We start from the raw sequence: 13,468 nt of genomic DNA on the forward strand, positions 1-13,468 counted from the left end.
CTGGACCCAGGGCTGGGACACTGCACCCCATATTTGTCATCGTCATATTATGATGATCTGATTATGGCACAATGATGATGCATTTTGTACAAGAGAAGTCATGTGAGGGGTCATTGGAAAAGACATGATTTTCTGAATAGGATTATCCTGTATGGACGCATGTGTCATTTGTGTATGTAAATTTAGGAAATTTACTGAGCAGAATCCCCTGATGGGGGCAGCACAGGGGGTGCTCTGGGGGCTGTGGGACTCTGGACACAGAGCCAGGGCATTGGGCTTGCTCTGGATTTGATGATGTTCATCCATCGTTTTCGAAGAAGACCTTAACATCTATCAGGTTGTGAGCTGTCCAAGGTGTGTCCGCAAATGGCTGGTAAGGCCAATACGGGCACGGAATGTTCTGCCACATGTTACACAGGGATCAGAACCCTGGCCTGACTCCATTGCTATTGATGGGGTTTCTCTGTATTTAGAGTGGGGTCCCTGGGAAACGAGGTGGTGGCCCCAGTGTGGCACTAGGAGGTGCTGTGCTGCAGGGTGGGGGGCTCAGCATGGGGTGCACTCCCCAGGCACGCAGTTCTGGCCCCAGTTAATAGGGGCTTGTCTCACTGTGTGTTCCTTTTCAGCCTCTCTAGCTCCTCATACTCTGGGTCGAGACCCACAGTAGGTGTGTTTGATCCACCACAGAGGTGGAACAATTGCTGGCCACAGCTTCCTGCCCAATGGCTGTGGCTGGGGGTGTAAAGGGGGCAGGAGCTCAGCGCTGGGGGGAGCGTGGTGACGGCTGAGACACTCAGAACACAGGAGACCTTTTGTGGTGCTGTGATCCACCTTCAAAGCGCGTCTCTCCCAGCAGAGACACAGCCCAGCCCGGGACGCCGGCAGGCCTGAGAGCCAAAATATTCCTCAGCCGAAATATACCAGAGGCAGGTGAGTGATGGGTGGGTCTGCTCAGACGCCAACCGAGATCAGGGCCCCCATCACACCGGGTGCTGCACAGACCTCGACCGAGATCAGGGACCCCATCGCGCCGGGCGCTGCACGGACCCCGACCGAGATCAGGGACCCCATCGCGCCGGGTGCTGCTCAGTCCCTGACCGAGATCAGGGATCCCGTCGCTCTGGGTGCTGCGCAAACTCATCCCAATTGAGATCGGGGGCCCCTAATGCTGGGCCCTGGACAGACCCCCCCTCCATTGAGATTGGGGGCCCTGTCACACCAGGTGCTGCACAGACCCGAACCTAGATCATGGTCCCCAATCCCTCCTGCTCTAACCCACTCAATCCCACTCCCCTGCCAGAGTGACAATAGAACCCAGGAGTCCTGACTCCCTGCCCCCCATCCTCTACCCCGCTTCACCCCACTCCCCTGCCAGAGCAACAATAGAACCCAGGAGTCCTGACTCCCTGCCCCCCATCCTCTAACCCGCTTCACCCCACTCCCCTGCCAGAGCAACAATAGAACCCAGGAGTCCTGACTCCCTGCCCCCCATCCTCTACCCCACTTCACCCCACTCCCTTGCCAGAGCGACAATAGAACTCAAACAGAACAGGAGTACTTGTGGCACCTTAGACCACGCTGCCACTCAGCTTTTGATAATTAATTGATGTAGTTGATACCTTTCATATCAGGGGCATCTTGAAATTTCAGGCTGTTTGATTTTCTATTGGCAACAAAGCAGTGGGGCAGCACGGGGGAAGGAAGCCCAGGGATGAGCTTGTAGGGGGTTGGGGGCTGGGCAGAACCCAGCAGTCAATATTCAAGTGAATTTTTCCTGCCTCGTTCTGCTGGGCTGAGTTCAAACATTTACTGTCCCCTCCCAGTCCGAGCCTCCACCATGACAGGATACAGAGCTGTCAGCCGTTCTTGCCCCACAGCCAGCATTGCTGTACAGCTCCAACCCAAGTAGAACACAATTGAAACCTACTTTTAACACAGCATCCCTTGTGGTGGGGACGCTGTGAGGTTCTCAAAGCATCTGTGGTGGACGCACAGAGAAGTGTGAGGTTCTCAAAGCATCTGTGGCGGAAGAAAGAACAGGATATCACACTAGATGGTCCCTTTAGTAAGGTTTTGGTAAGGCTTTGATACTGTCTTGAATGACCTTCTCATAAACAAACTAGGGAAATGGAGCTTTTATAAGGTGGGTACATAACTGGTTGGAAAATCGTTCCCAGAGAGTCGATACCAGTGGTTCACAGTCAGGCTGGAAGGACATAACAAGTGGGGTCCCGCAGGGATCGGTTCTGGGTCCAGTTCTGTTCAAAATCTTCACCAGTGATGTAGATCATGTCATAGAGAGGACACTGATAAAGTTTGCGGACAATACCAAGCTAGGAGGGGGGTTGCAAGTGCTTTGGAGGATAAGATGAAAATTCAAAATGCTGTGGACAAACTGGAAAAATGGTCTGAAGTAACTAGGATGAAATTCAGTAAGGAGAAATGCAAAGTGCTCCACTTAGGCAGGAACAATCAGTTGCACACACACAATGGGAAATGGCTGCCTAGGAAGGAGAACTGCAGAAAGGGATCTGGGGGTCAGAGTGGATCACAAGCTAAATATGAGTCAACAGTGTAATGCTGTTGCAAAACAAGCAAACATCATTCTGGGCTGTATCAGCAGGAGCATTGTAAGCAAGACACGAGAAGTGATTCTTCTGCTCTACTCCGTACTGATTAGGCCCCAACTGGAGTATTGTGTGCAGTTCTGGATGCCACATTTCAGGAAGGATTTGGACAAATTGGAGAAAGTGCAGAGAAGAGCAACAAAAATGATGAAAAGTCTAGAAAACATGAGCTGTGAGGGAAGATTGAAAACAATGGGTTTGTTTAGTCTGCAAAAGAGAAGACTGAGCGGGGAAACATAACAGTTTTAATGTACATGAAAGTTTATTCGAAGGAGAAGGGAGAAAAATTGTTCTTCTTAACCTCTGCGAATAGAACAAAAAGCAATGAGCTTAAATTGCAACAAGGGCAGTTTAGGTTGGACATTAGGAAAAAATTCCTAACTGTCAGGGTGGTTAAGCACTGGAATAAATTCTCTAGGGAGGTTGTGGAATCTCCATCACTGGGGATTTTTAAGAGCAGTTTGGTCAAACCCCTGTCAGGGATGGTTTAGACAATACTTAGTCCTGCCTACAGTGCAGGGGACTGGACTAGACGACCTCCTGAGGTCCCTTCCAGGTCTATGATTCTGTATTTCTATGGGTTTACTCTTGGTGGCAGGAAGGGGGAAGGATATTGGGCTAGATAGGCCCATGGGCGTGATCCAGGACAAAATGGATGGAGCAAGATACAGGGTTAGATGGCCCCAGGATCTGTTCCGGGGCGGTAGCATTTCCTGCTGTCTTTCCCTGACAGCCGCAGTGCAAACTTGCCAGCACCAGACGCTGGGGCTGATGCAGACCATGAGAAACCCCAGAAAATGACCCTCCGTCAGTAGTTAAACACGACCAAATCCACCACTCAGCGTGGCCACAAGGGGGCCCCGGCAGTTGCTACGGTGCAGCAAGTCACGCCAAGCGTGACCCAAGCTCCCGCTGCTCTCGCTGGCTATAAAAGCCGCCACAAGGACTCTGTCCACATGGCACCTCCCTCTAGTGGCCCCATTGAGGCATTGCAATGACCCATGGTATTGCGCGCTGTAGAGTGGGCATGTGAAACTCTACCTCCTCCTCGTAGTTAGTGCTGGTATTACAACATCTGGGAAATAGAGAGGGGAGGGAATTGATGCAAATTAGGTAATCTGTAGTCAAACATGCAAATGAGGCCCAAAGTTTTCGTAGGTGTGCAATAAAATATGGCTGATGTCGTGGGTGGTTGGTGGATGTCACTAATTCTGGATCTCTCTGTCTCTCTCCCTCTAGGAGGGTTCAGCAGCCGACAGCCCCTCCAGGGTGGGGGTACCTATCGCATCAGCCATGCCCAGTTTTGGTGCCTTCATCCCGCTCCTCCTCTTCATCTTCCCTGGGGCCTCCTCCCATTGTCACACAAGCACGGAAAATGAATGTGACAAGCACACGGCCTTCGTGCCCAGGCACAGCCTGGCTGGGGAGGGCATCGATGTGACCACAATGGCCAGGAAGGGGGCCTATCTGGTGGACAGCAGCCTCTGGCAGCACGAGGACGGCACCTGCACCCTGTGCCAGAACCCACTGCAGGGAGGGCAGTGGCAGAGGCTGCCGCTGGCTGTGGTGGACTGGCGGGTCCACGTCTCGTGTGGCCGGAAGCTGAGTGACTCGGTGCAGCAGTCGGCGATGGGCATGATGGAGTCAGCAGCGTCCGTGGTGCAGAATGACTGGAAGGTGGGGCTGGATGTGCCTGTGAAGCCCAAAGTTAATGTCCAGGTGGCGCTGGCCGGATCACATTCCAAACTGGCCAGTTTCGTGGTAGACCACACCCGGATGGACAAATACAGCTTCGTGAGCCATGAGGTGTCCTGCGGCTATTACAGGTGAGAGCCAGCCTGGGTCAGGAGGACTCACCTGAAATTGGGATCACAGCAACACCACACAGTGATACGTGGCCTTTCCCCTCTACGGGGCACCAGCTCTGATCCAGGCCTGGTGGGGGGGGAGAATGGCTGGCTGGGTGAGGGCAGAGAATAGGACGCAGAAAAGACGGTTACTCACCTGTAGTAACTGGTGTTCTTCGAGATGTGTTGCTCCTATCCATTCCATGTAGGTGTGCGCGCTGCGCGTGCACGGCTCTTCGGAACATTTTTAGCCTAGCAACTCCGGCGGGCCGGCTGGCGCCCCCTGGAGTGGCGTCGCCATGGCGGCGGATATATACCCCAGCCGGCCCGTCCGCTCCTCAGTTCCTTCTTGCCGGCTATTCCGACAGTGGGGAAGGAGGGCGGGATTGGAATGGATAGGAGCAACACATCTCGAAGAACACCAGTTACTACAGGTGAGTAACCGTCTTTTCTTCTTCGAGTGATTGCTCCTATCCATTCCATGTAGGTGATTCCCAAGCCTTACCTAGGCGGTGGGGTCGGAATGAGACGTGGCGGAGTGTAATACCGCAGAGCCGAAGGCTGCGTCGTCTCGAGACTGGTGCACCAACGCATAGTGGGACGCGAAGGTATGGACTGAAGACCAGGTGGCCGCTCTACAGATGTCCTGGATGGGGACATGGGCCAGGAAAGCGGCCGATGAGGCGTGTGCCCTCGTCGAGTGTGCGGTGAGTCGGCACGGGGGAACGCGAGCAAGCTCGTAACACGTTCTGATGCAGGACGTCACCCAGAAAGAAATCCGTTGCGAGGAAACTGGCTCGCCTTTCATGCGGTCAGCTATTGCCACAAACAGCTGGGACGAACGCCGAAAAGGCTTCGTGCGGTCGATGTAGAACGCGAGTGCTCTGCGGACGTCGAGGGTATGCAGCTGCTGTTCCCGAGGCGAGGCATGCGGCTTCGGGAAGAAGACCGGGAGGAAGATCTCCTGGTTGAGATGGAAGGCCGACACCACCTTGGGGAGGAAGGCCGGGTGTGGTCGGAGCTGCACCTTGTCCCCGTGGAAGACGGTATACGGGGGACCCGCCGTCAGGGCGCGGAGCTCTGAGACCCGTCTGGCGGATGTGATCGCCACGAGGAAGGCCACCTTCCAGGTAAGATGGAGGAGAGAGCACGTAGCGAGGGGCTCGAAGGGTGGGCCCATGAGCTGGGCGAGGACCAGGTTCAGATCCCATGTCGGAGCAGGAGGACGCACCTGCGGGTAGAGACGGTCTAACCCTTTAAGGAATCGTGATACCATCGGGTTGGAGAAGATCGAGCGACCTCCTATAGCTGGTCGAAATGCTGACAGCGCTGCCAGGTGCACCCTGAGGGACGAGATTGCAAGACCTTGACCTTTCAGGTACCAAAGGTAGTCGAGGACAGTTTGGATGGGGGCCGAGAAAGGGTTGATACCTCTCTGGTCGCACCAGAGGGCAAAGCGCTTCCACTTGGCGAGGTAAGTAGTTCGCGTTGAAGGTTTCCTGCTTTCGAGCAGAACTTGCTGCACCGCTGCGGAGCAATCTCTCTCTGCGTCGGTTAACCACTCAGGAACCAAGCTGTAAGATGCAGCGATTGCAGGTTCGGGTGACGAAGCCTGCCGAGGTCCTGGGTTATGAGGTCCGGCCACAGCGGAAGGGGAACGGGTTCCCGAACCGACAGCTTGAGTAGCAGGGTATACCAGTGCTGCCTCGGCCAGGCCGGAGCGACGAGTATGATGCGGGCGCTGTCTCTCCGGATCTTGAGCAACACTCGGTGGACGAGCGGAAACGGAGGAAACGCGTAGAGAAGAGGCTCTGTCCATGACAGGAGAAACGCATCCGAGAGGGAGCCTGGAGCTTGACCTTGGAAGGAGCAGAACCTGTGGCATTTGCGGTTGGTCCGTGAAGCAAAGAGGTCTATCTGGGGAAAGCCCCACCTCTGGAAGATGGAATAAGCCACATCTGGGCGAAGGGACCACTCGTGAGAGGCGAAGGACCTGCTCAGGCGGTCGGCCAACGTGTTCTGCGCTCCTGGCAGAAAAACGCTTCGAGGCGAATCGAGTGGGCTACACAGAAGTCCCAGAGGAGCAATGCCTCGTTGCAAAGTGGGGAGGACCGTGCTCCGCCCTGCTTGTTGACATAAAACATGGCTGTGGTGTTGTCCGTGTAGACCGCTACGCAGCGGTTCTGCAGGTGAGCCCGAAAGGCGAGACAAGCTAAGCGGATGGCTCTCAGCTCCCGGACGTTGATATGGAGGGAGAGCTCCTGGGGTGACCAGAGACCCTGGGTGTGTCGGTCTCCTACGTGAGCCCCCCAGCCGAGTGCCGAGGCGTCCGTCGTCAGGGTGATTGACGGGCGAGGCGGGCGGAACGGAACTCCCTCGCAGACCGTCTCCGGGTCCAGCCACCAGGTGAGCGTCTGGAGAGCGGGCCGTGCCACCGTTACCACCATGTCTAGGGGATCGCGATGAGGGCGGTACACTGACGCCAGCCACATTTGGAATGGGCGAAGTCGCAGCCTGGCGTGTGCGGTCACAAATGTGGACGCTGCCATGTGACCCAGGAGGCGGAGGCAGGATCGCACCGTTGTAGTCGGAAAGGCCTGCAGTGCCCGAATGAGGGAGGCCAACGTCTCGTGCCGAGTGCGCGGGAGGCACGCTCTGGCCAGATTGGAGTCGAGGACCGCTCCTATAAACTCCACTCTTTGCGCTGGAACTAAGAGGGACTTCTCGGTGTTGACAAGCAGGCCGAGAGACCGGAACAGATGTAGAATCTCGGTCACCTGATTCGCCACCAGCTCGTGGGAGCGGCCCCGAATGAGCCAGTCGTCGAGATATGGGTAGACGTGGATGCGACGACGGCGGAGGGCTGCGGCGACGACCGCCATGCACTTGGTGAATACCCTCGGCGTGGTGGAGAGGCCGAAGGGGAGCACTGTGAACTGGTAATGAGCTCCGTTGACCATGAAGCGCAGGAAGCGTCTGTGAGGGGGGTAGATTGCCACATGAAAGTAGGCATCCCTCATGTCGAGGGCCGCAAACCAGTCTCCCGGATCCAGGGAAGGGATAATGGACCGCAAGGTTACCATTCGAAACTTGAGCTTGCACAGGTATCTGTTGAGCTCCCGGAGGTCTAAGATGGGACGAAGGCCTCCTTTCGCCTTGGGGATGAGGAAGTATCTGGAATAGAATCCCCTGCCCCGCCTGCTGGGAGGCACCTCCTCGATAGCACCCACGCTCAACAGAGATTGGACCTCCTGTAAGAGGACTTGCTCGTGAGAGGGGTCCCTGAAGAGGGACAGGGAGGGTGGGTGGGAGGGAGGGGGCGAGATGAACTGTAGGCGGTAGCCGTATTGGACAGTGCTGAGGACCCAGCTGTCTGATGTTACAGATGACCACGCCCGGAGGAAGCGGGAAAGGCGATCGGAAAACAGAAGGGGTGGATCCTGATTGGAGAGAGGTGGGCGGCCCTCGGGCGTCCCATCAAAGGCCGTCTTTGGGCCTTGAGGGGCCTTGGACGATCCCTGGGCTTGGTTACGCCGCCCGCCCGATGGTCTGCGGCGGAAGGGGGCTGAGCGCTGATTGTTAGGCGGACGAGGTCTGTTGTATTGATAGGGCCGATAAGGTTGACACCGGAAGGAACGCCTTTGGGTGGCCGGCGTGTGCATTCCTAATGTGCGGATCGCCACTCTGCCGTCCTTTAGGGTCTGAATGCGGGTATCAGTTTTTTCTGAGAATAGACCCTGCGTCTCAAAAGGAAGGTCCTGGAGCGTATATTGGACCTCCGGCGGCAGAGTAGAGGACTGAAGCCATGCAATGTGTCGCATGGTTACCCCTGATGCTATGGTCCTGGCCCCCGAGTCCGCTGCATCTACCGCCGCCTTAATCAAGGTTCGGGAAGCCAGCTTTCCTTCCTCCAGCAGTGCCGAGAATTCTCGGTGGGAATCCTGCGGGGTGAGCTCTGTAAATTTCCCTAGGCAGCCCAAGATGTTGAATGTATATCTTGAGAGCAGGGCCATTTGATTGGCTATGCGGAGTTGTAGTCCGCCCGCTGAGTAAATTTTGCGGCCTAACAAGTCCATGCGCTTGGACTCTTTCGACTTTGGCGCAGCGGCGGGCTGTCCGTGCCGCTCCCGGTCATTGACAGATTGGACAACGAGAGAGTCCGGAGCCGGGTGAACGTAAAGGTATTCGTACCCCCTCGGGGGGACCGAGTACTTCCTCTCAACTCCGCGTGCTGTAGGCGGGACGGAGGAGGGCGACTGCCAGATAGCGGCATTGTTCTTTTGTATTGTCTGGATGAAGGGGAGCGCTACCCTCACGGGGGCCTCCGCTCCCACCACATCCGTGATGGGGTCATCGACCTCCTGGACTTCTTCCACGGGTAGGTTGATGGCCTTAGCTACCCTTCTGAGAAGGTCCTGGTGTGCCTTGATGTCGATCGGCGGAGGTTCCGACGGTGCCGCCCCTGCCACCGCCTCATCGGGGGAGGAGGATGAGGAAGGACCCGGTAGGACTTCTTCCGGTGCCTGCTCCGTGTCTGCGGGAATAGGTGCCCGCGTTTCATGCCCCAAGTGCGTGCCGTGAGCGGCGGCCTGTGGAGTGGGGGACGGAGGTGCCCTGCTGACAGTGGCTACCGGTACCGACCGCACCGAGCCTGGCTGCCGCGGCGGAAGGGGAGGCCCCTGTTCATGTTCGGCCCAAGGCACCCAAAATCCCCATTGCTGAGGTCCATGCTCCGGTGGGAGGGACCCCGCCCGGAAGTCAATTGCGCTGCCCTCAGGGGAAGCGACTGAGGGCTCCCTTGATGGCCAGGGGGGAGCCGAAGCGGTGGTCGGCCGGACGTCCGGTGCCGGAGTAAAGTGCCCCCGCGGTGCCGACGGACGGTGCCGGTCGTCACGTGGTCTAGCCGGCGAACGGGACCTGCGCGTGGCACGGTGCTGGGAGCTCGACCGGCGGCCCCGGGAGCTCGACCGGCGGCGTCGGGAGCTCGACCTGCGGCGTCGGGAGCGCGACCGACGGTGCCGGGAGCTCGACCGACGGTGCCGGGATGCGGATCTGGACCGCGTGCGGCGGCGCCTGGAGCGGCTACGTGACTCTCGACGCCTCTCGCGGTGCCTGGAGCCGGACCTGGTGCGGTGCCGGCGACTCGGCGACCGGGACTTGGAACGTCGTCGGGAGTGCGACCGGTACCGCGACTGGGAGCGGTACCGGGACTGCGACCGGCGAGGAGACGGGGAGCGTCGTCTTGACGTGGATCGTCGTGCCCGGTGCGGTGGAGAGCGGTGCCGTGAGCGAGATCGGGATCGAGATCTGGCGGCGGTGCTGCGATCAGCTCGGTCGGCCAGGGACGGGGGGCGCATCATAAGTGGCTTCCCAATAGATTTGAGAGTCCGCACCGGTGGCAACGGCAGCTGAGCGCTTGTATCAGCGGTAAGGTCAATCAAGTGTCTTGCCGTCGCGAACGCCTCGGGCGTGGACGGCAGCCTCAGCTCCTCCTCGGTAGGTGCCGGGGAGCTGGGCGGTGCCGGAGTCGACGGGCCTTGCGGCACCGGAGTCAACGGCACGGTGCACGTTTTGTGCACAGCCTCAGCCTGCACCGTTACAGTCGGAGGCGGCTGGGCTAACGGTCTCTTGTGCTTCTCAGAGACCGTCTTCGGCACTTTCTTTCCCGAGGAGAGGGAGCGGTGCCGGGTCTTCGGTGCCGGGTGCCGAGGTGCATCGGCACCGGGGCGGCTGGGTGCGGTCGGCGCGCTGCTAGCTGAGGCAGTCTTTGGCGCCGGCGGTGCCGGTGCCGGCGGTTGGAGGGCTGACTCCATGAGGAGTTGTTTCAACCGTGAGTCCTGCTCCTTCCTCGTGCGAGGCCTGAAAGCGACGCAGATGGGGCACTTGTCCGACCGGTGCGACTCTCCAAGACAGCGGAGGCAGGAGTCGTGCGGGTCACTCACCGGCATAGACCGCTGGCAAGCCGCGCAGGGCTTGAAACCCGCCGGTCCGGGCATAAGCCCGCACCGGGGCGGAAGAAGAGGGCTAACCCCTCTAATTCCCTAATGACTATCGTAACACTAACTATAGAACTATTAACAAGACTTAACAACTATGATAACTATATACACTAACGATCGGAGAACGCTAAGGCTGTGGAGTAAAGCAGATCACTCCACTGTTCCTACTAGCCGTCACGGGCGGAAAGAAGGAACTGAGGAGCGGACGGGCCGGCTGGCGTATATATCCGCCGCCATGGCGGCGCCACTCCAGGGGGCGCCAGCCGGCCCGCCGGAGTTGCTAGGCTAAAAATGTTCCGAAGAGCCGTGCACGCGCGGCGCGCACACCTACATGGAATGGATAGGAGCAATCACTCGAAGAAGAACCTTTCCTCTCTAGGGAACACTGGCTGCAATCCAGCCCCAGGATGGGGATCTGTTTCAGGATAATAGGGAATGGGGCACAGGATCTTTCTCCTCTAGGGGGCATCATCTCCAATCTGGTCCCAGGGCAGGGGACTGGCTGACTAGCAAGGCAGGGAATGCTACAAGGGGCCTTTCCCCTCTAGGGGGCGCCGGCTCCCATGCGGGACTGGACAGCTATGGGGGATTTTCTTCTCATGTGTCAGGACAGCCCGGCGCCCTGCCGTGGCCAGAGCAGAGGACGTCTGTCAGAACTATCAAGCAGCTTGTTAGTATCCCTAGCACAGTCATGAGGTTCAGCTGACGTCTGTCAGAACTATCAGGCAGCTTGTTAGTATCCCTAACAAGGTTGTGAGGTTCAGCAGACAGGGTGGTTGCTTTGTGTAGGAGCCACCTACTTAGATCGGTGCTTCTGGGTTGTCTGGGGCCTTAGCGTGCACAGCTAATGATCTCAGCTGAGTCACCAGGCCATGCACACTCCTTACCTTGTGTCCCTGAACAGGTTCCGGGTCAGCGAGATGCCCCCGCTCACCAGCCATTTCACTCTGGCGCTGGAGAACCTCCCGGACCAGTACGACAGCAAATCGAAGGTGGAGTACCAGCAGCTAATCAACAACTATGGCACCCACTATGTGTCCCAGCTGCAGTTGGGGGGCCGGGCACGGGACGTGACGGCCGTGAGGGTCTGCGAAGCAGCAATGAGCAGCTTGACTGACGACGAGATCAAGGACTGCTTGAGCATGGAGGCGGCCGTGAGTATCGGAGCGGGCTCTGTCAAGGGTGGGTACAGCAAGTGCGAGGAGGAGAAGAAGAAAGGGAAGGTCCGGGGGAGCTTCCATGAGACGTATCGGGAGCGCCACGTCGAGGTGGAGGGAGGAGAGAGCACGACTGACATGCTGTTCTCTGGCACTGATGCCAAGGTCTTCTCGGCCTGGATAGAGAGTCTCAAAGCCAGCCCTGGTCTGGTGTCCTATTCGCTGCAACCCATCCACATCCTGGTGGAGCAGGACGACCCAAAGCGGGAGGCGCTGAGACGGGCAGTCAGTGAATATATCCGTGAGAGGGCCCTGGTGAGGAATTGCACCCGAAGCTGTCCCCCGGGGACTCAACGCAGCGCCCATGACCCCTGCTCCTGCGTCTGCCCCGGGGGTACCATGACCAACACCATGTGCTGCTCGCGGGAGCGCGGCCTGGGGAAACTGATGGTCACAGTGAAGAAGGCCAGTGGCCTGTGGGGGGATTACTTTACCGCTACGGATGCCTTCATCAAGGTCTTCCTTGAGAGAAGGGAGCTACGGACCAACACAATCTGGAACAACAACAATCCCATCTGGAACGTCGACTTGGACTTCAGTGCCGTCCACCTCACCAGCGCCAGCAAGATCCGTGTCCAGGTCTGGGACGAGGACAACAAGTGGGACGATGACCTGCTGGGAGGCTGCGACATCCCGCTGGAGGCCGGGGGGCCCCACCAGAAGGATTGCTACCTGAACCACGGCCGCATCTGGTTCCAGTACAGCCTGCGCTGCGGGCCCCACCTCGGGGGCCGGAGCTGCTTCGACTATGTCTCCCAGCCACCGCAGCAGAGCACAGCCAAGGGGAAAGAGGCGGAGGCCTTCTGGTGAGCCCCTGATTGGAGAGGGGCGTGGGTGTGCATTGGTCACTAGCGCTCCCTGTCCCCCAGAGCATTTCCAAGTTCCCGCTCTGCTGCCGCTGCTGAGCTTCATTCTGTCACTTCTGCTTGGGAATCGGTGCCGCCGATGCCCATAAGAGAGTCTCTGCTCCTGTAGCCCGATATCCTCACAGCTCCCTCTGGGAAAACATCCCACCATGAACCGCCCGTTCCGGATCCATCAGACCAGTGTGTCCAATGATTCCCACCATCCAATGTATGCATCTAATCAACAAACTAATGTATGTACCTACTGCATACCTGATCTCAACCTATTTACCATTGTGGGTTGCATATGCAGCTCTCTATGTGTTATTTTGGCCACATCCACACTGCATATGTACTATCTGTCTGGCCCTCAGAATATGCAGCCGCGGGTTGAGAACTACAGATCTAGTGCGTCCAATGTAACTAACCAACCAACCAACTAAGGTCTTCAGTACGTCCAACCAACCAACCAAGTTGTGTAGCCAGTGCAAGCAACCAAACAATGAATGTCCTAAGTACATCCAACCAACCAGTCAACCAATATGTACAGGCAGGGCAACCAATCCACAGCCCCATGTATGCAGCCAACAACTGTATTTATCTGTCTAGTGTATCCACTTGAAAACTGATTTTCTCTACAGGACCCTAAGGCGCAAATCTGAGCCCTGTCATACTGCGGCTTCAGTGATTAACCCTCTGGAGAAATCCGAAGGTATTCCAGGGTGGACATGGTTCAAAGCACCCAGCAGATGGGCCGGGGTCCCGGGCGGAGGATTCGTTAGGGGGCTATTCCCTAAGTGTTGTTTCTGTTGCTTTTCACAATTACCCAGCTGCTTTGGAGATGCTTATATTATCATGAATACACAGGCTCCATTCACCAACCAGCTGGATGTTCTCTGCTCAGATGGTTATCAAAGATGATGACATAGCACT

General features: G+C 57.3%; 1 protein-coding gene across 1 annotated transcript; it reads left to right on the forward strand.

Annotated features, from left to right (window-relative positions):
* The first annotated feature begins 276 nt into the window (after window positions 1-276).
* Window positions 277-12,500, forward strand: LOC123369767 (perforin-1-like). The gene is made up of 3 exons (XM_045015713.1): window positions 277-373; window positions 3,867-4,453; window positions 11,378-12,500. The coding sequence occupies exons 2-3, from the start codon at window positions 3,921-3,923 to the stop codon at window positions 12,498-12,500; spliced, it is 1,656 nt and encodes a 551-aa protein (XP_044871648.1). The 5' UTR covers window positions 277-373; window positions 3,867-3,920.
* Window positions 12,501-13,468: the final 968 nt, after the last annotated feature.

The sequence above is a fragment of the Mauremys mutica genome, chromosome 4, assembly GCF_020497125.1.
Source record: "Mauremys mutica isolate MM-2020 ecotype Southern chromosome 4, ASM2049712v1, whole genome shotgun sequence".
Lineage (NCBI taxonomy): Eukaryota > Metazoa > Chordata > Testudines > Geoemydidae > Mauremys > Mauremys mutica.

Excerpts from the sequence above, each read along its gene's own strand:
- LOC123369767 (XM_045015713.1), top strand. The coding sequence starts at position 3,921 with ATGCCCAGTTTTGGTGCCTTCATCCCGCTCCTCCTCTTCATCTTCCCT. Across the intron at positions 4,454-11,377 it reads GTGTCCTGCGGCTATTACAG|GTTCCGGGTCAGCGAGATGC; the intron begins GTGAGAGCCAGC and ends GTCCCTGAACAG.